This window comes from Lepisma saccharinum, chromosome 16, assembly GCF_977018435.1.
Source record: "Lepisma saccharinum chromosome 16, izLepSacc3.1, whole genome shotgun sequence".
Taxonomy (NCBI): domain Eukaryota; kingdom Metazoa; phylum Arthropoda; class Insecta; order Zygentoma; family Lepismatidae; genus Lepisma; species Lepisma saccharinum.
Window position 1 is genome coordinate 43,890,859 of NC_139244.1, and position 26,294 is coordinate 43,917,152.

General features: G+C 37.1%; 1 protein-coding gene across 1 annotated transcript; it reads right to left on the bottom strand.

Annotated features, from left to right (window-relative positions):
- Positions 1–8,826: 8,826 nt before the first annotated feature.
- LOC146000447 (allergen Cr-PI-like) lies at positions 8,827–25,840 on the bottom strand. The gene is made up of 9 exons (XM_083138094.1): positions 25,683–25,840; positions 20,403–20,539; positions 17,869–18,480; positions 15,814–15,972; positions 14,411–14,572; positions 13,488–13,616; positions 11,945–12,266; positions 10,632–10,768; positions 8,827–9,264 (listed from the first exon to the last, which is right to left on the bottom strand). The coding sequence occupies exons 1-9, from the start codon at positions 25,762–25,764 to the stop codon at positions 8,956–8,958; spliced, it is 2,049 nt and encodes a 682-aa protein (XP_082994220.1). The 5' UTR covers positions 25,765–25,840; the 3' UTR covers positions 8,827–8,955.
- Positions 25,841–26,294: the final 454 nt, after the last annotated feature.

Here is a 26,294-nt window from a genome sequence, read left to right on the forward strand (position 1 = left end):
AATTAAAAAAGGAACAAAATTGATTCTTACAATTTTTTTCATATCTCGCACTGTTAATGAGATATATCTAGTGAAACTATTTCGTGCCCTTTTCTGCAAGGATTCTATGCATATTTTACACTTTACTTGACATTCTCGCATATAAAGGGGGAAAAATACTGCCTGTGATATTTTGTTCATGTCGACTATTGTGGCGTATTGCCTGTGTGACATCATACATCCAAGATGGCTGCCTCTGCAGCAGTGGCGAAGCTAAGGCGTAAATACTGGGTAGGCTGAAAAATCTGCTTATATTTTTTTTATATACAGCAGGTCCATGCGTTGATTCTTGTTGGTCGCAAAAGTATCAATTACTCTTTCCTTGAAGCCTTTATCAATAGAAAGTTCTTTAACCAGATTTTTTTAAATGGCTATTGTACTGAGAGAACTTAATCTTTCATTTTTCATTGAATTGCGGACATAATATTTACTCTCTTGAGGGTGCTCATACTTCTTTCGGAGGAAGCTGTTGTAACAGGGAATGTCAAGACCAACTTGATAAGTTGTGTTACTTCTTTGTAGATTGTTTGAAGATCATTGCTAACTATGAATTTTAGAAGGTCTGCAGGAAGTAAATGCTTTTCTTCATCAGCATAGATATTCTTTATATCATTTTCTAATCATTCTTTGTTGAAAAATGTATATGTGGACAGAAGGTTATTTAATTTCATCACAGGAAAATGTATTTTATATCCCCCAAAGCTATTCAACAAACTTTATCTTTTCAAGATCTCCAAAACGTATTTCCATTTGTACAGTCAGTGTGTCCAAGATTTCGTAGGTTTTAAACATCTTTAGAGTTTTCAACATATAATTTCACAGTATTATATTTTTATAACATAAATACACTATGTGACACACACACACAAACACACGCGCGCATGCACTTGAAGTAAATTAACATTCAACAATGCAGAGCGTGTACGACGCACTTTGCACAAGAAGACTAGAAGCACAACAGGTCGGTTCTGAGGCTAGCCGCTTTCACCCAGCGAATCGGCAGCCCCCCCCCCCCCCTTTTCCACCTACGCAGAGCTCACGCTGTAGCTGCCTTTTAACGCGAGGCTTTTCGTCAAAAGCCTCACAGTTCGGACCGAACGCGCTCTTCTCTTTCTGGCCTGACTGACGAGATATTTGGAAGGATCGGCGGAACCAAATGTTCGGATTACATAGTTTAATTCGTTTTAACGAACTTTGATTGTTACAGGGTACAAGAACATTTTAATTTCAACATTTTTTGAATAGGCTAAGCCTCAAAAGCCTCATAGGAGCTTCGCCACTGCTCTGCAGACATTAACAAACAAAAACTCCTTAATTCATTTAGGAGTAATTTTGACCATTTGTAAGTTTGTTGGGTTTTTACACGAAGGGAAGACATGTGTATGGAAGATGCTTTCATTTGGAGGCATGCAATCATGTATTACTACAGGTGTCTTGCGGGATATTGTGTCAGAGACCATACATGACTTCCCAAATCCAAGATGGTCGTCTTGAAGGTTCTGCACATGAAATACTGTCCATAACCTGATTTAGAGTTTGTTTATCAGATTTTTTCCAGAGGCATTTTCTGTTAATAAATAACAAATGAAAAATATTAATTATTATTATTATCGTTATCATTACTATTATTATAAATATTACAGTAAAGGAGTAATAACATCGCCTGTGAATTCCACATTGTCTTTTGAAATTTAAGCAGCTTACCAGTCATCAAGATTGAGAGTGGTTGTAATCATTTGGGAAATATATTGTCATCAATATAGTAACTTTATTCAAATTCCTCATCACTCTTATTTGAGTGTCTGTCCTGTAAGTCATTGTTTCACACCTTTCTTCATCTGCACTACAAAGAGACAGTTCAGTATGTCACAGTGACTGATCCCTGCATATGCGTGAACATTTCCTCTTTCCACAACCTCATGTCAACTGTAATCTTCTCTGAAGTTCTAGGTAGTGTGAATATGACAAGAATGATCTTTTTGTCATCCTCATTTTCTTCTTTCTCCATTCAACAGCCTATTGGGCTGGGTAGATTTGGATGTTTCTTTTCTGCTTTTAATTCACTCCAGTACTTGGAAGTAACTCCTCCTGGTGAAAGGTGTGAGGGTCACTTTGGCTGCATCGTTCACATTATCCATTAATGGTATCCCAGTTTTTGTTTGTACTTGCAAAGAAGGCAGAAAAGTGGTTGTTGAAGGCATTTGATGGTGCAGAAGATGATGTGCTTGAATCTCTTGCAAATCTTGGTTCTCCTGGATTTGACGACCAAGATGGCAGAATGAAAGAATGAATTGATTTATTTTCCTTCTCGTTTCTACTACTTTCGGCTAATTTCAAAGATGGAAATGAATTATAAGATGAAATAGATGAAAGGACAATCACAAACACATAAGGGCAGCACACAACTCGAAGTCCTATGGGTCCAGATGCCAGAACATTGATTGGTTGATTGAGTTGGTGTTTTATATAAGTCCACTTTATGCACAGTAAGACTAATTGGGACTGGAACTACAATTTAAAGTTGGATCTGAACGGCTATATGTGCCTCCACCGATTACAAGGCGACTATGATACCACTGTGCCATCGGGGAGGGCCTAGACGTCAGAGCAATGTTAGTCTGCAAAATGCAGTCCAGGGTGTACTTCGTAGAAGTGAGGTTTATATTTGGGTGTCTCTTACACCCCGAATTTGATGACAGGATTTTGCATGACACCAAAATCAAATATTTCGCCAAATTACGATGATATCTGTTCACGAAAAGGGATGTTCAAGGCTCACGTCTTGCTCCAACCAAAGTTCCCCTCACACTTCTTTTCAGAAGGAGTTATTTTCAAGTATTGGAGTCAAATAAAAGCAGAAAAGGATCATCCAAATCTACCCATCTCAATAGGCTGTTGATGGGAAAAGAGAAAATGAGGATGACAAGATCATTCCTGTCATATTGACACTGCCTAGAGCTTCAGAGAATGTTGAATGAGAAAGTCATAGGCGACGTCATTACTCCTTTACCACAATACGGTAGTGTCCAAAAAATAGAAGGGAGAGACCATAAATAATCATCAAGGAGTGTATCTCACCTTACGCGCAAAGGCAACAGTGCTACTAGTGTCAAATAGGCCCGTGATTGAAAGGTAAACAAAACACAACATATCAGAACAAGAGTGCCTCATTCTGTATCGAACACTCATTGTAATCGGAGGACAATCTCTTGGTAAAGGGTTCAATGTACAGTAAGAACATGCCACAAACACGTCAGCGAAGAATCATCGGACGTCTGGAAGCAGATGAAACACAGACTGAAATCACGGCAGTGATTACCGTCCTGGCTTTGCTGACGGTTCAAAGACACAGCTGTTCATGGTAGACCAGAATAAGGTTGTCAACGAGTAGCAATGCCATAACAGGGCCGATATCTGGCTTTAACTGCAGGACGAAACTGGACGATGCCTGCAAGACAACTGTCCTCAAAAGTTGCAGCCACCTCAGGGGTTACAGTTTCTCTCGCCAAACTGTGTACTGGAGACTCAGGACAGCTGGTCTCTACATGTGTCCCGCTTGATCCAGTGCACAGAAGGGTCCGCTTACAGTGGAGTCAGCATAATCAAAATTGAACCCTAAACAAATGAAGGAACGTGCTCTTTCACAGATCAGTTCAGATTCAGTTTGCAAAATGATTCCAGTCGCACATTCATCTGGAGAGAACCTCGATCATGATTTAATCCAAGGAATATTGTGGAAAGGGATCGGTTTAATGGAATACTGGTATGGGAAGACGACATGCTCAATGAATGTACGGAGCTGCATATGTCTGCTGGAGGTACTCTTACTGTCCAGAGGCACAGAAACGAGGTACTTCAACAACATGTGAGACTTTTCAGAGGGGCAGTCGGCTCAGACTTAAAATTCAAAGATGAAAATGTTGATAATACATGTGCGCATCGAACCGAATTGGTAAATGACTTTCTTGAAGGTGAATAAATGCACCGCATGGATTGGCCACCAAGGTCCCCAGACATAAATCCTGTATTGTCTTAAGGAGACGAGTTAGCTCGTGATCCTCCACCAAAGACATTTCCAGAGCTCCGCACCCCTCTTCATGGGAAATAGAACCAGCTGCCTGTAGAACTCTTGAACCACCTTGTAAATAGCATGGTATGTCGTGGCAAGGTTTTGTAGCTGTTAGGGGTAACTTCTCCCCATACAAGTCTCTTTTTTCATCAAGGAAGTATCTTCTATTTTCTTATTTTTGATATTGTTAATTTCATGCATTCTACTCTATTGTATACCATATAATATTTTCATTAATTTTCACTGTTTTATGCAGTTCTTTATTAATAAAACATTTTCTCATATCTTAGTTATGCTTAACTTTTGGACACTACTGTAGTTATAAAAATTATAATAATATTTTTCACTTTTTAATTATTAAAAAGGCTTCTGGAGAAAAATCTGATAATCGAACACTAAATCAGGATATGCAGAACCTCCAAGGTGGCCATCTTAGATTTCGGACGTGATGTATGGTTTCTGACACATTGTAACACATGATTGCATGCCTCCAAATGAAAGCATCCTCCCTACACATGTCTTCCCTTCGTGTAAAAACCAAACGAACTTGCAAATGGTCAAAGTTACTCCTAAAGGAGTTAAGTAGATAGGGTCGTTTTTGTTAATGTCTGCAGAGGCAGCCATCTTGGATGTATAATGTCACACAGGCAATACGCCACAATAGTAGGCATCAACAAAATATCACAGGCAGTAAAGTAATTTTTCCTCTTTATATGCGAGAATGTCAAGCAAAGTGTAAAATATGCAAAGAATCCTTGCAGAAAAGGGCACGAAATAGTTTCATTAGATATATGTATCTCCATAACAGTGAAAGATATGAAAAAAACTGTAAGAATCAATTTTGTTCCTTTTTCAATTCTGAACAAAACATGTATTTATAAAAACAATTCCAAAACTACAATTAAAGGAGTTATGATGGATTTTCTTACTTAGTGCATGAAGCGGTAGCCATGTTGGATTTATGACGTCACACAGGCCTTCTGCCACAATTGAGGGCAAAACACCTGGAAATACATTATTGTGTACCACACTAGCAACATATTACCGGTAGTCATATATTCCCTTCATTCAAAAACCCACGGATTATAGAAATATTGACATATGCCACTGGACTATATGGTATTGAGAAACATATTTTTATATTATTATTTATTTTTACTAACTTTTTGTGGCAAGGTCGAATTTATGTATGAAGTGTGCGAATATGGTTATGTTAGGTTTTCAAATTTTTTCCCCATCTGTTTCATGTTCTTAACTTACAAAATCATTATTAAATTACCGTAATTGTCCTTATGTCTGGTTTAAAGTTGTAGTAGGGCTCGGTGGAGAGTGGTGCAAATATTAGTTCAAATTTAATCACCGATATTGGTTAATTCTTTCCGGAGTTCCCGAATTTCACAGTTTCCCAGAAATGCTGCACAACACCTTTTGCGAGTCCTACCACTTGCAAAATGCAACAGCAATGCAGGGGGAATGTATTTTGTGATGAAATAATTATTTTGTGGAAAATTATGAATATTTTAAAGCAAATCTCTAGTAGATTGTTATTTTATTTCACCACATAGTCGTCACCATTGCATAATCGCCACACACTGTTTTACCAGCCCAAAAATTGGTTTATAACCTTTTATCACGTAATTGTTGCATTGACACTTCAGAATACAAAACCAATCATAGCGCCACAGAAGGTTAAATTTGGTTGTTTGTACTTCCCAAATTAAATTTTTTCGAGTGTAATTTTTCGACTATGATGTACAAATCAATAACAACTAATGTGTGAACTTTTTTTCAGACCGTAAAAATGTTCGAAAAACTGTCATAAAGAAATGATGACTGTCGATTTGGACTCTATTAAATTGACGAGTATTCCGTGCATCCTAATCTTGCACATGATTTTTAATTACAAGTAATATCAGCACTTCTTTTTTAAAATGATAGCTTGACGTAATGGTTGCACCCCACTTTTTTGCCAAAAAAAAAAAGTGGCATACAGGGTCCGTTCTGAAAGTATCCGAACTGTCCGCAGCGCGGTGCGAGAATCAGTCGAGGGTTCAGGTAAGCTGCGCCAGGTGGCAGTGGGGACCTTAACCTTCAAAACAAGGCCTCGCTCAGTTGCCTGCGAGCAGTGGTTGAGGTGCAATCGCTCGTGTTGTGTACATGGAAAAAACATCGCGTCAAGAATTTGCAGTGGTGGATTTGGTGAAAATGGAGCGCACTTCAGAACAGCGCTATGCTGTGAAATTATGTGTTAAATTGAAAATAAACTTTACGGAGACTTTAACCATGCTACGGGAGGCTTACGACCCCGAAAGCAAGAAACAAAGTTCAGAATGGCACACCCCCGCGTCCCCTCGTCAAAATCAAGGTGAAGACAATGCTCCTTGTCTGTTTCGACACGAAGGGGGTTGTGCACAAAGAGTTTGTACCTGCTGGGGCCACCTTAATTGCAGCTTACTACAAGACAGTGCTTCAGCGTCTCCGACTGACAGCGCCGACAGGTGGATGCTTCACCATGACAATGAGCTGGCTCACACAGTGCTGTTGGTAGGTGAGTTTTTTGGCCAACGTACACGTGGCAACGCTACCTCATCCCCCTTACAGCCTGGACTTGGCACCGGCTGACTTCTTTTTGTTTCCCGAGGTCCAAAGGGTGCTCCAGGGGAAGCGTTTTGCGTCAGTTGAAGAAGTTCAAGCTGCCATGACCGCAGCATTAAAGAGGGTGTCCGTCAAGGACTTCCAGGACTGCTGTGAAGAGTGGAAAAGTCGCTATACTCGCTGTATTGAGGCTGAAGGTGCCTACATTGAAGAATATTGACAGCAGTTGCAATTGTCATCAATAAATTGTTTGCAAATAAATAAGTTCGGATACTTTCAGAACGGACCCTGTAAAATCTGTGACAATTGTGCAGTGAAATGTGGTAGTTCCAATTTAAAATTCATAAATATTTTGAACTACTTAAAATTGTTTCAATTTACAAATGTGATTGATATCGGTGGCAATTGGGAAGAGCATTGGCATTGGGTGAAAAATGGAATCTGCTCTCTCCCAGTGACTGGCATATGCAGAGGTGGTGGGTGCCTGATGTGGCTGCAGCCTCCTCCAAAAAGTTTGAGTGGTAAATGCAAAAAAAACAACTTAAAATAACCATAGAGATGCCATTTTTGAGAATAGAAAGTTCTAAACATATGAATTATCTTATTGTGTATACCGTCCCCCTAGAAAGCAGTTATGTAATATCTATCTTTACAATTCCAGCCCTTCCTGAAAAAAAATCCTACATACGCCACTGGTCCCAGTCACTGGTGACATTTCTGCTAACACTGTTTATCTAAAAGTTTATCTAGATAAGATTTGTTTTAATAAAATGTATGAAATGAGCCATGAAAGTTACATACTTCACTATGCAGGTAAAGTCTTTGTCTATTTTAATGTAACCTGTAGTCAATTAAAAATGTGAACATTTTGAAAATAGCAGCAAGAGATTTTCACGTTTTTCCTCAGTCACGTGAGGCAAATGGTATTCTTGTGTTTGTCATTGTTGGCAGTTCTGGTTACTCCTGGAGAGCTACTTGAAAACTTAACGTGATTGATCTTGAAACTGGAAAACAATGGTGATGGTACTTAATGCACTGACCGCACATTACCCAGGAAATAACCATTTGGCAGACCCCCTCCCCCTCAAAGGGTTATTGAACCACACACATTTTTTTCTTGGAATAAATACTGCAAAATGTGGCCACTTTTAAGTGTCCTTATATACAAGTGCATGTATGTTCTTTATAATAAATTTTCCTGGTAGCAAGTCAACACACTACATTAAATACATAAATAATAAATGTATATGCAAATACAAGATGATTTAATCTTGTGTGTTATTTGAAAATTATAGATAATGGAAACTCAGCAATAATTTTGAATCACCTTGTATATTGTCACAATTAAAACAACATAATGGGAATGGCAAAATTACATTACTTTATGAGCAATATATGTATGGAGTTTTGTAGTCTTACCTTCATTAAAGGGAGCTGCAGTGGTCTATTCAGTACTGCATCTGGCTCCCATGTGAGACACCCAGATTCGATTCCTATGGTGGCTGATGTAAGATTGCAATTTTTCCAGCCTTGTTCCTGCATTAAGTGGCTCTGGGGCTCACCCAACCTTAAGTAAATGGGTACCTGGTGGGTAAATATGGCCGCATCATTCTGCTGGTCACACCACCTCCAAAAATGTCAGCTCAAGAATATGCGAGGCCCCACATCCCCCCATGTGTGACTTCATGGCATGGTGCAATGTGCATGGAGAACTTTACATACATTAAAATCGGGAAGCAGGAATAGAACACACACCATGAAAGTAAAAAGACTACAAAGGGCCCTAGGTATATTGAGGTTATCACATCCCTGTTGTTAGGAAAAGAAGGAAAGATAAAAAAGGTGAAACTGACACTCTGTTAAACCAAGTAGGAACTGGACTGATCTTTCAACAACACACAGTAACGATCTATTAGTCCACTTTATCATCTAACACCGAAAACCCTGATGGCGCTCTGTGAGCTTTTATTTTCATGGCACGTGTGTTTTTTTTGTTCCTCTTTCCTGATTTCAATGCAAGTTAAAACTATGTACTTTCCTGCATGAGGCATGCTTTCCATATGAAGTACATATTCTCTCTGTCCACAATTCAACTTTTAATAATGAGGGAAAATTAACAGACATTCTGTTTTAACAAAAATATTTTATTTCTGTTATTTGAACTTGCACAAAAATGCATAGATGATCACAGTTTGAGAGCTGGTTCGTTCCGGAGATAAGTTTCACTTTTTCAGTGATTGGGAATTAGTTATTTACAAGTTCTCGTTCCTTGTGACATCGCTGCCTTCCCTCTTGTGGTAGATGAGAACATCCTTGAAGTACACATTGGGCACGTGGAATTCCTCTTCGTCGTAGATCTGTCTGTCGAAGGGGTAACCCATTGGTTTGCTGTCTGGGTACTTGTGTTCCTCGGTGCCGCAGTAGATGAAAGGCTCTTGGTAGATGGAGGCATCCACATTTTCTTCAAAGTTGGAAACCATGATGAAAAGGGTAACAGGGAGACCATTGACTTTGCCCTTGGGTATCAACAGCCGCTCGGGGAACCCACAGTGAACCTTTTGCTGTAATTGCATACAAACATTCATTATTTGAAAAATATTGAATAGTGAAAAACAGGCATTGTGCCAACATGATAAATAGGGCTTGGATAGTTATGCTTCTAAAATATGCACTAAAAAGGTACAAAATATGCAAATAAATATGCACTTTAGACAAATACCTTCCATTTCTTCAGTTGCTCCAAGAACACTACATGTAGGCAAATATTTGTTCTTTTTTCAGCTCATATGATTTAACGTGTAGTAAATTTAGAAGTTAGTTCTGAATTCTTCTTAAAGAAAAGTACATTCCTTGCAGGTCGTGATTGCATTTTATTACAACGTGATATATCTAAAGTTTTCAATCTTGAAACTCCTGTTTCCGGCAAAAAAAAAAACCTTCACAGGATAAAATTGGACAATATTTTAAAGCAACAGTATCTAACACATCAAATTCAAGATCATCTATACACTGTCCATTGAATTGTCATTTCTATCTAAATAAATAGTGGTTGTGTGTTCCTGCAAGAACATCAAAACGAAGTCCCATCTCCTTGTTTTGTAAGAGAGCAGAGAATGAACAGCAGTGACGGAAATAAATTTGAAGTTATTTTCTTAAGACAACATGCCAAAAGCACAGACATAAAATACAATTTTGGTAGTAGTTTTTGGCTCTAAAATATGCAAGAAGTTTAAATATATGATTTATATGTGCATTTGCTTATGCAAATAATGTTCAGAAAATGCATATGCAATATGCATAATTATCCAGCCATATTGATAAATTATAAAAGAATCTTATAGTTTTATAGGTCCCCCCCCCAAAACGTAATTGATAAGAATGTTAATCTGGCCGCAAGTTAATTTTGTTTTTTCTTCTGTATTTTTTCCTTTCTTCTCCCATGTCTCCCTATTGTTGCATTGTAGTCAAGCAGTTCCTGAGGCCGATTCCTGGTGGAGCCACATAGTGGTTGGGATCTAATTTTTAACTGTAGATCCAGTTCCACTTAGCCTATGTGAGTATAAAGTGGACTTAAACAAAGTTTGACAAACAGTGTTTTGAAGATGAGAGAAACTTTAGCTGTCAAGAAAATCGAACATTCCCTGCAAGCCAGTTTGGTATTCATTGATAACCTTTTATTTCTGTAGGATATGTATTATTGGTTTTATTGTCATTCAAGGTATATTACTCCTTGTCTCCCAGTGATCAAGAATTAAGTAAATATATATTGTACATAATTTTCTCAGTCATCTTGTTCAATATTCTGCTAATTATTTCATTAACAAATGCACATAAGGTTTATTTGATTGATAATTGAAGGTGGAGCCATCTGTAGGTGTACAGATGAGTGAAGTGATACAGTGATCCATATGCAAATTGGATACCTTACCTTCTGGGTGTAGAATTGGTTCTTGTCTTCAAGTGCTCCTTCCACCATTTTCTTCAGGTTTTTGTAGGAGTATTGGTCAGGCACAATGGTGTTGAAATCTCTGGAGTGTCTCTCAATAACATTCTTGCCAGCCTCAACTAAACAGGAAGATAAGGAATTTGTAAAGAAGGCTAATTTGAACTGGTTGTCTATTATCAGTACAAGCACATGCTTTTCACTTGAAGTTTTACATAGTAATGTTTGTTTTATGAAGAATATGGTACATGTTGTTATCAACGTATTAAATGTTGGAGGCAGTACTTAACTAACAACAGTTTTATTGCAATCGTGGTTCATTCTACATTGTAATGATGTTGTTGACTCAATGAAATTGATACAAGCCAGAAGTTTGTGACATGCCTTCATCTTGCCTTTTATAATTGATCCTGGGCAAGTTGTTTGAAAAATGAACTCTCATCTTCATTCTTAATTATAAATTATTATATGAATAATAATATTGTTAATGCCTTACTCATGTCCACCACTATATAAGGAAGTACAGATTACAAAGATCGTAGAGAAAAGACAAATTGCTTTTTGATGATTGATATTCGGCTGGACCTTTGGCCACTGCAAGGGCAGCTTTTTTAAATTTTCCTCTCCATTCAAATATCCATGTGGTTTTCTTTCACTCTTGTCTAGACATTATCAATAGTTTAATAGACTTATGTAATCATGAAACTATTGAGAATATCTAAGCAACAGCAAAAGTAATCCACAAGAAGATTTATATGAATGCTCTAGAAAGTATTCTGAGCAAATGTAATTTCTCGGATTTTGGAATATCATAGCGATTTTTTGAAACGAGAAGAAAATTCGAAATTGCAGCCAAGCCTTAAGGGCAAATTCTTAGCCTAGTTTTCAGGCTCAAAATAACATGAAGCTAATTAAAAACATTGACGCCCATGTATTAATACAAAGTATAAAGAAAAGGCAGGTAGGCAAAAATCTAAACCTTAGTTATAATTATTTTCTTCTGGTTTAAAAGTGGGCAATAAAATGCACACACTAGCCAGCCTTCGTGGTGGAGTGGTTAGCACAGCATGCTACAACACCAAGGGTCCCAGGTTTGAATCCTGGCCTGGACATGGATGTCCTTGGTAAGTCTCCCTTAAACAATTTCATCAAATGATCACTCATCCTCATTTTCGCGATTAGCCAAAAGTGGCAGAAAAGCAAAGTAAAATAAAGCAAATCAATCAATCCGTTATAAAGTCCATACAATGTGAATTGACATTTTTTCAACAAACAATCATGTTTGAACTGGCACTAACCTTGGACAGGAAATTTGTCAAGCTCGACCATGTACTGGCGTTGTTTCTCGAGTGGGATTTCCTGGCCGAGGTAGTTGTATTTGGGTCCAACGAAGACACGGACCAAGACAGTTTTGGCTACATCGCTGTCAAGTTCCACCTTCAGGTTGAAGGGCTTGTGGTTGATCCTCTTGGTGCGGGCCTTGATGGTAACCTCCTCGCTGTCTTGGTAGTTCTCAGTGTTGACATCGATGGCGTTGGTCAAGTCCACATCGTAATCCTCGAAGTATGTGATCAGTTTGTCGACCTCAACATTCTCTACCTTGAGTCCGGGGATGTACAGCTGCAGAAGAAACGATGGAAGTTGAATTTACAGAACAATGGGCACAGCCTCTGCTGAAGATTGGTAGGATGATCAATTTTTTTTATTGCTGCTGATAATCAGGAGTATAAGTTATTCATTCTTAGTGCAAATTTTGTGCAAGAAGTTGATACATAAAAGCAATTGTCTGAGAGACAAATATTCTTACTCATAAAATGCAAGTTCAGTTTCGGCAATAAGTGTTTTTTGAAGCATATCTTAATGATAGGCAATCATTGACACACAATTACTGAAGTTCACACAGGGAAGTGGGGGAGTGGCAGGCCCTCCTGAAAAATTGATTGATCTGACTTATTTTACTTTGTTGTTCTGCCACTTTGGGCTAATCATGAAGATGAGGATGATGTGATGAAATTGATGAATGGACATTCACAAAGAACACCCAGGCCTGGATTTGATCCCTCTGGTGTCACAGCCAAAAAATTTAGGAAATTGAAATTTTCTAATGAAAGCAGTAGATGGCTCAGGAAAAAGTAAAGTTTTAAATGCTAATCCCCCAGTTTAAATGACCCATGATTACCATTCTTGTCTTTGAACCACTTTTAAAACAAAGATTTTAAATGGTAATTATGAATTACAAATGGTATATTGTTGTGTATCCTACCTCCCAGCCCCAGAACGCAGCTATGTTCTATCCACCTTTAAATACCAGCTCTCCGAAAAAAAAAGTCCTGTGTAGACTAGAGGTGACAATTGAAATATAATTTCTGTGTTTTACAATAACATATAGCTCCTATCTTTTTTGAAAATTTGACATGAAAAAAATAAAATATTTTAAAAGATATTTTCAATTATATTTAGGAAGTTTTTTGACCTGAAATATTTGCAAATATTTTCATATAGTATGTAAATAATTTATCAACAGATGGCATAATGTACTAAACATTTTGTTATAGGTTACAACAGTATATCAAATAGTTTATAATTTCCGAAATTATTGGTGCCAAAAGAGAAAATAAAACTCTTGTTTATATAAAATGAATGATAAACTGTAAAGTGGCTTCTTTTTACTTATCTTTTTTCTTAAAATTCAAAGTTAACACCTATGTAAATCTACATTTTTAACTATAGATTACTTCAAAACTGGATTGATTGATTGATATGAATATGATTCTGTCATTTCGATTTGTATGTGGCCTCATTCACATCTTCACAGCTGGTGCATAAAGATGCTTAACTTACTTGTTCCTTGGTGTATGTTGGAAGTTGTTCCTTGTATTTCTGGACAAGATTGTAGATCCTCTTCTGGATGCTGTAGAACACTGGATCTCTGACTACAGTCTCAAAGTGCTCCAAGACGCTTGGGGGCACCTGTGGATAAAATAATTCAGTCTCGTTATATACCTGTGTACTAATGAAGCATAAGTATATTGTTACTTATTTGTGTGAGGATATGATTAGTACTTTCTAGTTTCTTCCTGCCAAGAACCCGTATTTCAATTCTTGAACCTTGCATTGTTAAGGCAATTTGAGTGAACATGGCATTGTACAATTCACCTGGTATTGTTTTTATCCCACTTTATTGGATGGGACTTGAGTATGCATGAAATATGAATTGATGATAAACTGCACTTTTTTCTGATGCAAGGAAACTTTTCTGATTGCAAACTCCTGATTCCGGATCACAAAGACTTAGTATCAGATGAGAGATTGAGACTTTTGCTCAAGCTTCAACAAATCATCCTAGTATTTTCTTTTAACAAAATCTACTTATAGTTTTATAAATTCAGTGAAAACTTGGACGTCACTATTATAAAATGGCCATATATTAATCACTTATTTATGTACATTCATTTCTTTTTGTCATGCTCAAAACTTACATTACAGAGTATTTTTACATTAGCAATAATGTGATCATGATTAACTACACATCATATAATAACATCATGCTTATTAAACAAAAAATAAGTAATAAATGAAATAACTGAACATCTGTGTCACAAGATGAATATGCTTTCATCTTCTAGTGATTTGTGGTCACTGCGAATACTTTATCTTAATTCAGCAGAATACCTCATGATCTTGGAACCACTCTTGCTACACACAAGCAAGATTTAAAACTGATTATAATAAATGACTAAGTAGTTAGATTTGTTTCCACTTACTCCATACTTGTGCAGGGGATCAATGACATGTCCAACAAGAGACTGGTACATGTTCTTGATGAAGCCATAGTAGTCACTGGTATCGTACAGAGAAGCTCCGATGATCTTGCCCAAGATGTTGATGCCCTTCTCGTCATTGATTGGCACATGGTTGTCTTCCTCCTGCAAGAATTCAAACATTTTTTTTAATCATTAGGTAGTTTCAATGAAATAAAGTATATTGAAATTGACAATGAAAGTAAGTCATGTAAATAAATATTATGTTGATGCCAAAAATAAAAGAAGTCTGTGCTTATTCACCTAGAAACTCAAGAACTCCTTCTACTGAAAAATAATAATTATGAGTAAATCATAGTATTTATTATTGAGGAAAAGTTTAAATCACCATGCTGAGAACTAGTTACAAGAAGATTGATAGGGATTGTGCTTATGTAAACCTTTTATTCCCAGTGACTGATTTAGATTCATTTCCACTTTGTAGAAAGTAGGAAATGATCTCCCTGAAATGATCTTCGATCATACTTTTATACATGTTTTAACTTGTTATCCATCTGTGAGGACGCCAGACCCTGTGGCAGAGTGGTTAGCACATCCCGCTGCAGGTTCGAATCCCGCTCGGGCTTGGTTGTTTGTGAATGTCCATTCATCAATTTCATCACTCATCCCCATCTTCGCAAATTAGCCAAGAGGCACAAAACTCGAAGTAAAATAAAGTAAATCAATCAATCAATCGACCATCTGTGAGGACGGATCAAGGTTGATCTGAAATTTGTATAAGCAAAGAGTTTAAATGTGATCATTGGTTTAATTTTACAATGTTAAAAACATGGCAAGACACAGGAACTTTGATTTTGGAAAGAAACTTCTAATTGTATGAAGTCTTCCATACATTTTTTAACCAGCTCAATGTTGTACATAAGCACAAGCCCTTATAATTATGCTTTTCAGTATCTTGCAGTTAGGAATATTTTAAAATCCTGTAGCACATATTTTCAATCTTCTGAACTTCGACATCTTATGTATTTGCAGGTTAAAAGTGGATAGATTTGATAAAAAAAAATGAAGTAGATATATCATCTCTGTGGACACAAGAATTTAGCTATTGAGGCACTGTTAGACTGCTGAGAAGGTAAGTTCCTCAAAGAAATATTTTTTTTCTAGATAGTATTTAATATTGAGAAAGATTATTTGTGATATTGGACTTAGGAATGAATCAGAAATACAGTATCAATACACTTCCGTGGGAGTGAGCATATGTGGCATACAATCTCTTCAAAGGTCTATTTCTCTTGACCATTGAATTTAGATGTGTCTAAATAAGGGTTTAATGACTGGAATATGTGAGAGATGTAGGTTATGAGCTATTGGTTCACACTCTTCATGAAGTAAGCTTGAGAACTTACTGTGATGACGTATCCCAGATCAATGGAGTCCCTCACTCTTCTCTCATAATCTTGAACTTCCTTGATCTTGAGAGTATCCAAGTCCTGCAAGTGAAGGTCGTCAGGGCGGACTGGAAAATCCACACCATTCCTGTAGGAAAGCCTGGGAGCATAACCATGCTGAAAGAAGTGGATTTGAAAGTTAATGAAAGCTTCATCTGAGAGAAATTATTCCGAATCTGCTCAAACTACCTCTTGGACAAGATATGGAGGTAACATAATTGAAAAAGACATTTCCGTATTTAAATATTGCGTTGTTTAGCATTGTGAAAGAAATCTACAATATTTGTTAGGAATCTTATTCAACTCTAGGTGACATATCTATAATTAAAAAAAAGTGTAATGAGAGCATGTTTGGATGACTCAAATTACATATTTCAGTTACAGATGAAATGCTATATGTTATATGAGCAGTGAAATCACCATTAAAAAAAAAAGTAGTTCTTGAAGCTTTTTCGGCAGCGGATAATGAAGAGATTCTCTCAAGATATCAGCCAGGTCAGTTTTGGATATGCTTCCAAGAGCTAACATCACTCCTCTTTAGGGATTGAGTTGAAAATGAGAGTGATGTTAGCTTTTGAAAACATATCCGGAACTAACCTGCTGTATATCATGAGAGAATCCCTTATAAAAAGAAAGAAAACACTGTTGATCAATGAAACACTCTGTAAAGGCCTTGATCGTTGAATTTAACCTGGTTCAATTTTTGTCTGGGTATATTAATGTTATGAGTTCAAGTAAGTCAATTTAATAATCAATACTGTAAAAGGCTGACGGAGATATGACTATTGTTTTGTGAAATAGCAGTTACTTTTTGCTTTTCAAATGGACTGGAAGTCTGCTCGGTACTTAAAAAAACTGAGAAATAATCACAAAGAAGCTAAATGTGAAATAATTATGTGTCGTGCATCATTATTATTCTTGGTTGGGAAGGTTGGTCAGGCATTTTTTTTGTCACTGAGAACAGCACCAGTATATAAAGGTCATGCCATAAAACATGTAATGGTCCATTGTGCAAAGGCTTAACACTTCTTTACCTTCTGTACCCATTAATGACTGCAGATTTCCAAATTTAGAAGGACAGCAGAGTCATTAGCATTATTGTCCATCAACTGAAACAACTAAGTTAATATAAACACAACCAGATGATGTATGAGAAATAGTTTTTCTATGTGTGAGCTATGCTGTTATTTTGCCAATAAATATGTTGGCTATGTTGAGTGATATGTCTTTATAACTTGAACTACGTGCAAGATTTATGCATCGAACAACCAATAGGATTTTGGACTGGCTACCTGGCTGCTTGACTGACTTTAATGACTAGGCCATTTTCTATTGCAACTGGCTTTCTCTGCTAGATTCTGTGGAACAGCCAATCAAAGCAAAAGTTTGGGTATGTGAAGATAATCTGTGAGTTCGGCAAAGGGAAGTTTTTGTCTGTTGTTTCAAAGTGTTGGTTGTTTTTGATTGCTTCTAGTTCTCGATAGAAGAAAAAGTAACGAAGATGTGCATTCATATTCAGTTCATTAATATTTAGGAATTTATCCAAAGCGATGAGAAAAATGAATGAATAATGAAAATCGTTATTATTACAACTTACAAGTGTATTAAGTGTTTGATATATTTAATTGAAGAAAATCTTTTTTTTATGAATGAATCCTATGAATCTGACGTATGAGTATACCAGAGTTCATTAAAAAGGTTGGTCAGTTGATTACCATATTTTATTTCGATCCAATTTCTAGTCTATACTTTTATTTTAATTACTTTCATTTTAAAAAGGACAGTAGGTAGCTATTCTGCAACATTCTTCAGATCACTCGTCCATCTACTAGCTTAGCTAGTATTTAGCTTCTCTACTCTTGTGGAAACAAGAGTATACCAACAAGTATCGTGTGATACGAAAATTAGCTGCTGAGCCAGTGCCCCACAGCAAATCCAAGTCAGATTGAAAAATCCTGCAGAGATATAGCCTCGTGTGATTCAGGCATACTAATATGAGTTCTAAGCTCCTACCTTGATGGTCTTCCTGAAGTGGAATGGCTCAATGGTTGGAAGGTCGTTGGAGATCCTCTCGAAGTCGTAACGAGCGAGCAGCTGCTGGTGGAGGTAGTAGAAGAGCTCTCCCTTGCGTTCCTGCTCGGTACCATACTCCCTCTTGAACCAGAATGGGAGATCCTTGTTCCAGTTGGAGTAGAACTGGTTGAGGCCGATGTCCTCGCTGAAGTAAGCGACTTCCTGGTCGGCGTTCCTGATGAACTTGGTGTTGTTGACCTCGATGAGGGCATTCTCCCTTCTCATCTTGGCCTCGTAAGCCTGCTTGATGACGTAGTTGCTGAGGAAGAAGTGTGGCTGTATCTCATAGGTGGGTGGGAGGACGACGTCCTTGGTGTCCTGTCGGTGGAGGACGGCGGTGGTGAGGGCGTAGATGAACTGTCCCTCGTTGATCCTGTTCCTGGCCCAGCAGGCTGTCTTGATGAAGGTGTCGTAGTCCTTGGCGGTCAGGAGGACCTCGAACAGGTTGATCATCTCTTCTCGCTGCTCCTCGAACAGGATTGAGAAGACCTTTCCTCTTGGAAGGAATCCCTGTCTGTAGTGTTTCATGAATTGCTTCACAACTTCCACATTCTGTGAACATTCAACAGAAAACTTGGTAATTAAATTAAGTTCCATAGGCATACATTAAATAATTAATTAAATAAAGTTCTTAGGTATACATTTGACAAACAGAGGCAACAGTAGATTGGAAGCGGGTGTTATTTTCATTTGGCCTAAAAATTGTAACTTGAAAAAATGTATTGGGCGGGGGGGGGGGGGGGTCAAAATATTACTGTCAGTCCTTGGGTAGCATGAAGGCTGTATTTATAGGAAAATAATGGGAATGGTTTAACTTTATAGTAAAATTTAAGACCTGCTACATTACTAATAACTATTGATTATGATGTTATTCGCCAATGGAAACTGGTTAATAATTACATTATTATTGTTTTTAAACAATTTTGATGTAATATATCTCAATTCTCACAAACATATCTATCTGTACTAATTCCAATACATTAACAATTACAATATAATTTTTCATTATATACACTCCTGTTCACTTAAAGTGGCACACTTTGGTTGAACAGTTGAAGAATGTTCCACTTTATCTGAACAGGAGTGTACGTTTTTATTTTTAAATTTTTCATAATATATATCAACATATATATATATATATACACGATTTATCAACATTTTCCAGTTTATTATCAACGTAATGAATGTTTATACAACTTTTCTGAAAATATGAATAAAATAAAATTATTGTACATGACGAGCATAAGATCATTCATTATCTCCGGATCACCTCAAAAGTAGATCTTATATGTTCAAAATGCTTTAAAATGTTATGGTGATTTGATGAAATCTTGAAGCAATTATTTAGTTAATGTATTTTTTTTTAATCGAATGAAAGGTGTTTGGACCCGTTAAACCCTCCTCTTATATACGCGAATGGGTAGCACACATAAATCCCATCATGGATGTGGGATCTTCATCGTATAAAGTTCAGTTTCTAAAAAGCGATTTTCAGAAATTCAACCCCTAATGGAGGTGGAGAGAAGGGGGTGTTATGATTAAATTGTCTAATTTTGTTACGTTTACAGCTTAAACCCCCTGAACCCAGAATACTTTATAATAAAAAGTCCTCAACAGATGGTGTTGGCTGTGTGTATTATTCATATCGGCGGACGAATCCGCGGGCAGATCGCTAGATAGTTTGTCAATGGCGTGCCCAAGGAGGAGTCGGAGGGAGTCATAACCTACTTTCCTAAAAGAAACGTCAGAGGCAGGAAAATATGGCGAAATGAGGGTTGACTATCAGAAAAGAAGTATATGTAACCCCTCCTTTCGAAAATTCTGAACACCATACTGTTTTTAGTCTTTTACATAGTATGGGACATTTCTATCTAGAAACACCAGAAGTTTCGAAAATACTGCTGCGACTTATCAAATTCTCTAACCAAGTACATTTTAAGGTTACTAATTAGTTACGTTATGACGAGGAAACCTAGATCAATGCTCTCCGCATATTCATTTATGTATTCAATCATAGGCGTAACTTTGTGGGGGCAAGGGTGCATTTGCCTCAAAATGTTCAATTTACAAGGTCTCCGTATCTACAGGGACCTGAAGTAAAGTAATAAAGAGTAATATTTGTTGTTTGAAAAATTTATTATATTATTTAGCCTATAATGCTGGACGAGGTTTTTTATGAGATGGAAAACTTTTCTAGTCTTGCACCCCAAATTTAAGCCCTAAGTTTGATTCTGCCCCTTCAAAATTTAACGTTACGCCCATGGATTCAATTGTCAGTTTTTACATGCTGGCCTCTTTGGCAGAGTGGTTAATGTAAAACGCAAAGTTTCTATGTTCGAACCCTGGTTGTAACATTGAGTTAGTTCAACCATTAGTTTTTATCATGCATTGCCGAGGTTGATCTAGAGGTAAAAATGGCGTAAATAAAGTAACAATGAACATTCACCTTTTATATGTTAGAAATCTGAGCTTACCTGGTATTTTTCGAAGTTCTGCTCGATGTCGTAGCTGTTTCCAATTTCAGCTAAGTCCTGGTATTGGTTGGGCTGGTGGACTCTATGCAGGAGTTTGATGATTGTCTGCTGCTTGTTCAGAAGTGTTCGATCAGCAGCTGAAATATAAGCGCATAATGTGAATGTTCCATTGGACATTTGTTTGTTGCCGATATCTTAGCTAATCTATAAAGTGGGACGAAAAGTTTTCAAAATTCCTGATTTTCCTTATCTGCTGTTTCTATCTTTCTGCTGGGCCCATATCGACCCTAAATTCGAAATCGGATTAAAGCATTCTGTTGTTTGTTCCTTCATCCATTTAATGAAATCACTACCTTCATTGTAGTGATTAACCTACAGACGTATAACACACACACAACTATGGCAGTTCTATCGTTAATCTGTGTGTGTTGCCGCCGTTATTTTAGAAGATAGAGAAATTAAATAGTTCAGTTTTGATTCTTCACTCCAAGGTAGTGAAGTAATCTGTTTCATTAGTCATCATTCGTCCTTCTCGTGGCGATGAACAGGGCCAGTTATAGGCTATCAGTTCGGGATGTATGAATAGGGGCAGTAAAATTGCCCTATTTCAATACTGGCGAGCTGCTTCCCTTCATTATTTTATTTTCGCACTTCTATTCACTATTTTCATATTACCATTCTCTATTTCCACTTTATGATGCTCCGTTTTGAATCGAACATTCTCTATTTTCACTTAACACTAGGCCTATGCATCAAGCATATAGTACACCCAACGGCGAAAGAAACAGTAGGCGAATTGTCTACCATTTTAATTCGGTCTGTATTGCACAATGTGATGGCAATGAATTGAAATAAAGACGTCAATAAGCAGAGAACAATGCCTGCTTCGAACCAACATAGTTTCATTCCTTAAATCAACACAGGATGTAGAATTAAAAAGTAATGAAAATTGTAGTGGACAATTTGCGTACCATTATCTTTGCCGTTGACTGTACAAGCATGGGCCATGCCTTTTATTTAGTTTTGATGAAAATTTAAAAAAAATATTTCTCACTATTAACACTTTAGTCATGCTACTCATTTCTAAAAAATGCCTAACCTTATGTTGATAATTAGCCTTAATTAAAAAAAAATGCTCTAGGATTCTTGTTTTGTACAAGAAATTCCATGTCTACGAGTTTGACCGTGCGAAAACTTCTTTAATGATTTATGAGAGTTCAACACACGTTATTTCAATAAAATGATTTAGAGGTTATATACTTTAAGATAAAGCAAGTTATTCAAGAAAAATATTGAAAGTATTTTGACCAGTTTGAAATAGGGTATAACCAGTGGCGTCTCGTGGCCTCAAATTTGGCTGGGACTTATTTTTTAAAGAATTTAAAATATAATGACAATTCACATGAATTACAAAAAATAGCTATTTTTCTTCTTCTAGACTACAAAACTGGACTTATTTTTTAAAAAAAGTATTTAAAAGGTAATAACAATTCATATGAATTACAAAAAAAACAGGTATTTATCTTCCTGTAAACTACAAAATTGGACTTATTTTTTTAAAGAATTTAAAATATAATGACCATTCACATGAATTACAAAAGAAACAGGTATTGCTGTGAAACGTACCTTTCTACGAACGTTGGTTCTCATTTAAACAAGAACTGTGCTCTCCTGTTTTTCTGCTCAGCAAATTTTGTAATTATTTTTTCATTGAAGCCCTCTATGTTTGCAATGTATTCTTTCTCTATTGTAAGCACTGCCAAGGCATTGAGTCTGTCTTGTCCCATTGCATTTCTTAAGCAGGTTTTAATGCGCTTCAATGTGCTGAAACATCGTTCAGATTCAGCTGTTGCCACTGGAGTTGTTAAAACTGTTTGTCATTTTTACTGTTTCTGAAAAGGTATCCTCTAAATCATTTTCAATGAAAAACGAATGCAATGTACTGATAGTTTGTTTTTAAACTCTTCACTACAATAAAGAACACGAAGTTCACTTTTTAGTTTTCCCTCTTCTATGAAGGGATAATATTTGGCACAATTCTTACACGAATCATCGAGAAAATCAGACTTCCTCCAGTCATTGAATTTTGCAGGGTCAACTAAATTGAAACACTCCAAATGTTCAGTTGCCGCAAATCTCTCTTCGGCTTGATGAATAATTATATCGCAGCACTCAATAGCGCATGCTGTTTTGTTAACACAACTCATTTTGTATCACGGCTGATGTGTATTTATTTACTTTGGATTCCTCTAAATGTTCATGCCAACTGTTATCTAGCTTAGCAATCTCATTTACTAAATCTAGGAAGATGCCTCTGTTTAAAGATTGTTCTCTTTCGTTATGTCCTCGTAGAGCAAGCATAGGCGTAGCCACGGGGTGTGCCGGGTGTGCCTAGGCACACCCTAATGGGCTGCTTTATCAAAGAGAATTAAAGACAGATATTTCAATAAGAGAGAAAATAAGCGGCAGTTTGTAAGAAGTTGAAAATGTCATTACTTGGTACAAACGTGTGCGTTATCGCTGATGAAACGAGTGTCTATACATTTTAGATTTTTTTTATGTCATTGGAGAAAGAAGATATTTACTGCATTCTACTCTGTATTACAGCGCTTTTCTTCTATACCTGTCACAAGCTGCACGTGTGAGAGAGCTTTCTCCAAGCTTACCCAAGTTAAAACTAAATTAAGAGCAACTCAGAAGCAGGATAGATTGGAAGCCCTCCTCTTGCTATTTGTGGAACAGGAAAAAGCTTCGTCTATTGATGTAAATGAAGTTATTGATGAGTTTAAGAACATTGTACCTTTTGACAGACATCTCTCGTTATAGATGACGTGTATTTTGATGTATTTGTTTGTAACATTTATGAACATTTTGTGTGTGTGTAATTTCTATGCAATTTGATTTTTTTCTACTACATATATTCAGAATTTTTCAACACTGTCATTTAGTGAATTTATATTCCTTTACAAACATCAGTGCAGTTAAAGAGCAAAGAGATTGTGTTGCAAAATATGCTATTAAAAAGGTACAAGATATCATTTTTTCTTTGTGCACACCCAAATATAAAGTTCTAGCTACGTCTATGAGAGCAAGTTCATGTCGACCACAGAATTTTAAGCAATCGAAAATTCTATTTAATATATGCCTATTTTTCCGGACTAATTCATTGTGCCTTGTAATTGACAGTCTATATCCTTCATCGATTTGTGTTCGAACATCAACCTTTCCAAACAAACTCAATTTTAACGAGTTTCCAATGTGCGAAGAACTAGTTTCATGTGACTTAATTCTTTCAGAAAGATGTTTGAGATCACTTATACCATGAACTGTCCATGAAGCATCACCACCAAACAAAAGGCAATTAAAACAAAAGAGAGTTTTCTTGATCTCGCTAGCTGTCAACCACGGTTTTCTATTGTACCAGTCTGGATTGAAAGAGCGTGATTGTGATTTGTGTTTTTGTATTAATGTAACACTCGGATGGTCAGGACCTAATTGTTTAACAACAAGTTTTTCTTGGCCACTCAATGTCTGAAATGGTGTTGCCAGCAAGAAATCCACTTTGTTCATAGCGAATAAAAGCCACCACAACGCTACACTACAACACGCGGGATCGAACAAACGCGACGCCACGGAAGTAGCCCCGAATCAACATCCAAACCCATTGCACCCCTTCCTTCGCTCTCTCTGCTAGCACGTGACCTTCACTGTAGCATGTAGCGTAGACCACGCCTTCCTCTGCGACGAGCCCCGAGATGATAACTGACATCAATGCCGATAGGAGCGCTGTCGTATCCATTGCTGCTGACGATGAACTTACGTCGGTAAAAATCGCCTTTTAAAAGATTGTGTGATAGTTATGTATTATGGTGATTGAAAATTACGTCAATACGTCCGTTTTTCTTTAGGGGCTAAGCCCCGGAAGCCCCAAGGAACGAGACGCCACTGGGTATAACATATCACATCGAAGAAGGAGTGTTATAGTTGAGGAGGGGCGAGGAAATCCCCATTCCTGAAGAAAATAGATCAATGTAATCATTTCGCTCTTTTTCCTTGCCCATAATGGCATTCAAAATGCTTTAATGCTTTACCAGCAGCTGATCCCTCTAAAAACTTTCTGGGAGTGACTGCGTTGTCCGCTTTCATTGCACATAATCTAATACTTGTAGTTCTCGTAGTTTTATAAATAGCCAAAACTAGTGTATCTATCTGTAGTATATTTATTAGTTAGCTCCAGGTCACTAAAATGTATTACTGTTAATTGTTTGACTCCCATTGGCAGACAGGCAGCCAGATCAATCAAGATATTCAATATTCCATGCTACTTCCTTCAATCCACGAATGTTTCTTTTCTATTTAACTTCGTTCAATTCAATTCAAAGGTTTCGAATGATTAGTGTATTTATAGAACAGACCAAGGGATCTTCAGTCGATATTTTACCCATGTACCAAAAACGCAATGATGATACTACTAATAATAGGTATAGCTAACTATAGGAAAATAGGTATAATAATAATAATAGTGGTATTAATAAGATTCCCATGTTGTATTGTTTTTTTTAAAACGAGCATTTGCCTTGCCTGTCCTAGAAATCAAGAGAAATGTTCGGTATTTCTGAGTTTTAAGGACAAATTTGTTTGGTTTCAACTTGACCCAAGTTTCTACGTAATTCAATATACAAAAATTACTTCTGAACAGTAAGCAGGGTTGTTTAAGGTCCAGGAATTTCAAATAAATTCAATTCTGGTCCAGGAGAGAAAATGAGCAAGCGTAAATGGATTGTGGACAGTAAAGAACGTTTTTATGTTCAAAGTATTTCAATTCGGTCCAGGAAACTTTTTCAAGATCAATTTAAATACGGTCCAGGAACCTTTTTTCCGGATCAATTTAAATACGGTCCAGGAACCTTTTTTCCGGATCAATTTAAATACGGTCGAGGAAACTTTTTTCCGGATCAATTTAAATACGGTCCAGGAACCTTTTTTCCGGATCAATTTAAATACGGTCCAGGAACCTTTTTTCCGGATCAATTTAAATACGGTCGAGGAAACTTTTTTCCGGATCAGTTTAAATACGGTCCAAATTCCGTATTGGTAACTTGGACCGAATTTAAATTGTGCGAGAAAAAAGGTCCCGTTACGGAACCCATTAGAATTTATGGGTTCTTGCATCTTGAACTACTCTGGTGCTAAGTCACCAGACACCAGTGGCGCATAGTTTTCCAGGAGTTGAGTATTGGGTAGAGTTGCGCAAAATATAGTGGATGAAGATCAACTTACCAACTCTGCCATCTTGTGGGATGGTTGAAGCTACAGCGATTGTAGCAACGAACGCAGCAATCAGAGCCAAAATCTTCGCCATTGTGGAATTGTGTTCAATTGTGCCAACACAGCCGAAGAGCCGTTGGAGGCATTGCCTTTTATACCTCGTACAATTTCCGCTGCAAAATGCAAAGGTTTTCGCGGCTGGCAACCGAGGTCTCTAAGGTCAGACACATTACGTCACCAGCGATAGATCTAGAAAACGAAGGAAGGACTTATCGTTTAGATCTGTTACGAAGTCATTGAACCTTTCGTTTCTTGTAGATTTCCAAGCTTGAGACCAAACGATCACATCTTGTATGGAACTGATTAGTGGTGATCCAGTAGGCAAACACACAATATATCTTTACAATTTAGAATTATTAGTTACTTAGCCTGAATCACACGGGGCTAGATTTCTTGCAGGATTTTCCAGTTGGACTTGGACTAGTTGTGTGGTACTGCCTCACTTGCTAGTTTTCGCCTCATGCGACAGTGGCGTGCGGTGACATTTAAACTAGGGTACGCAACATGGGCCAACCGAAATGGATTATGGGGGACAAACCCCCTTCCCCTGGCCATCATGTTATT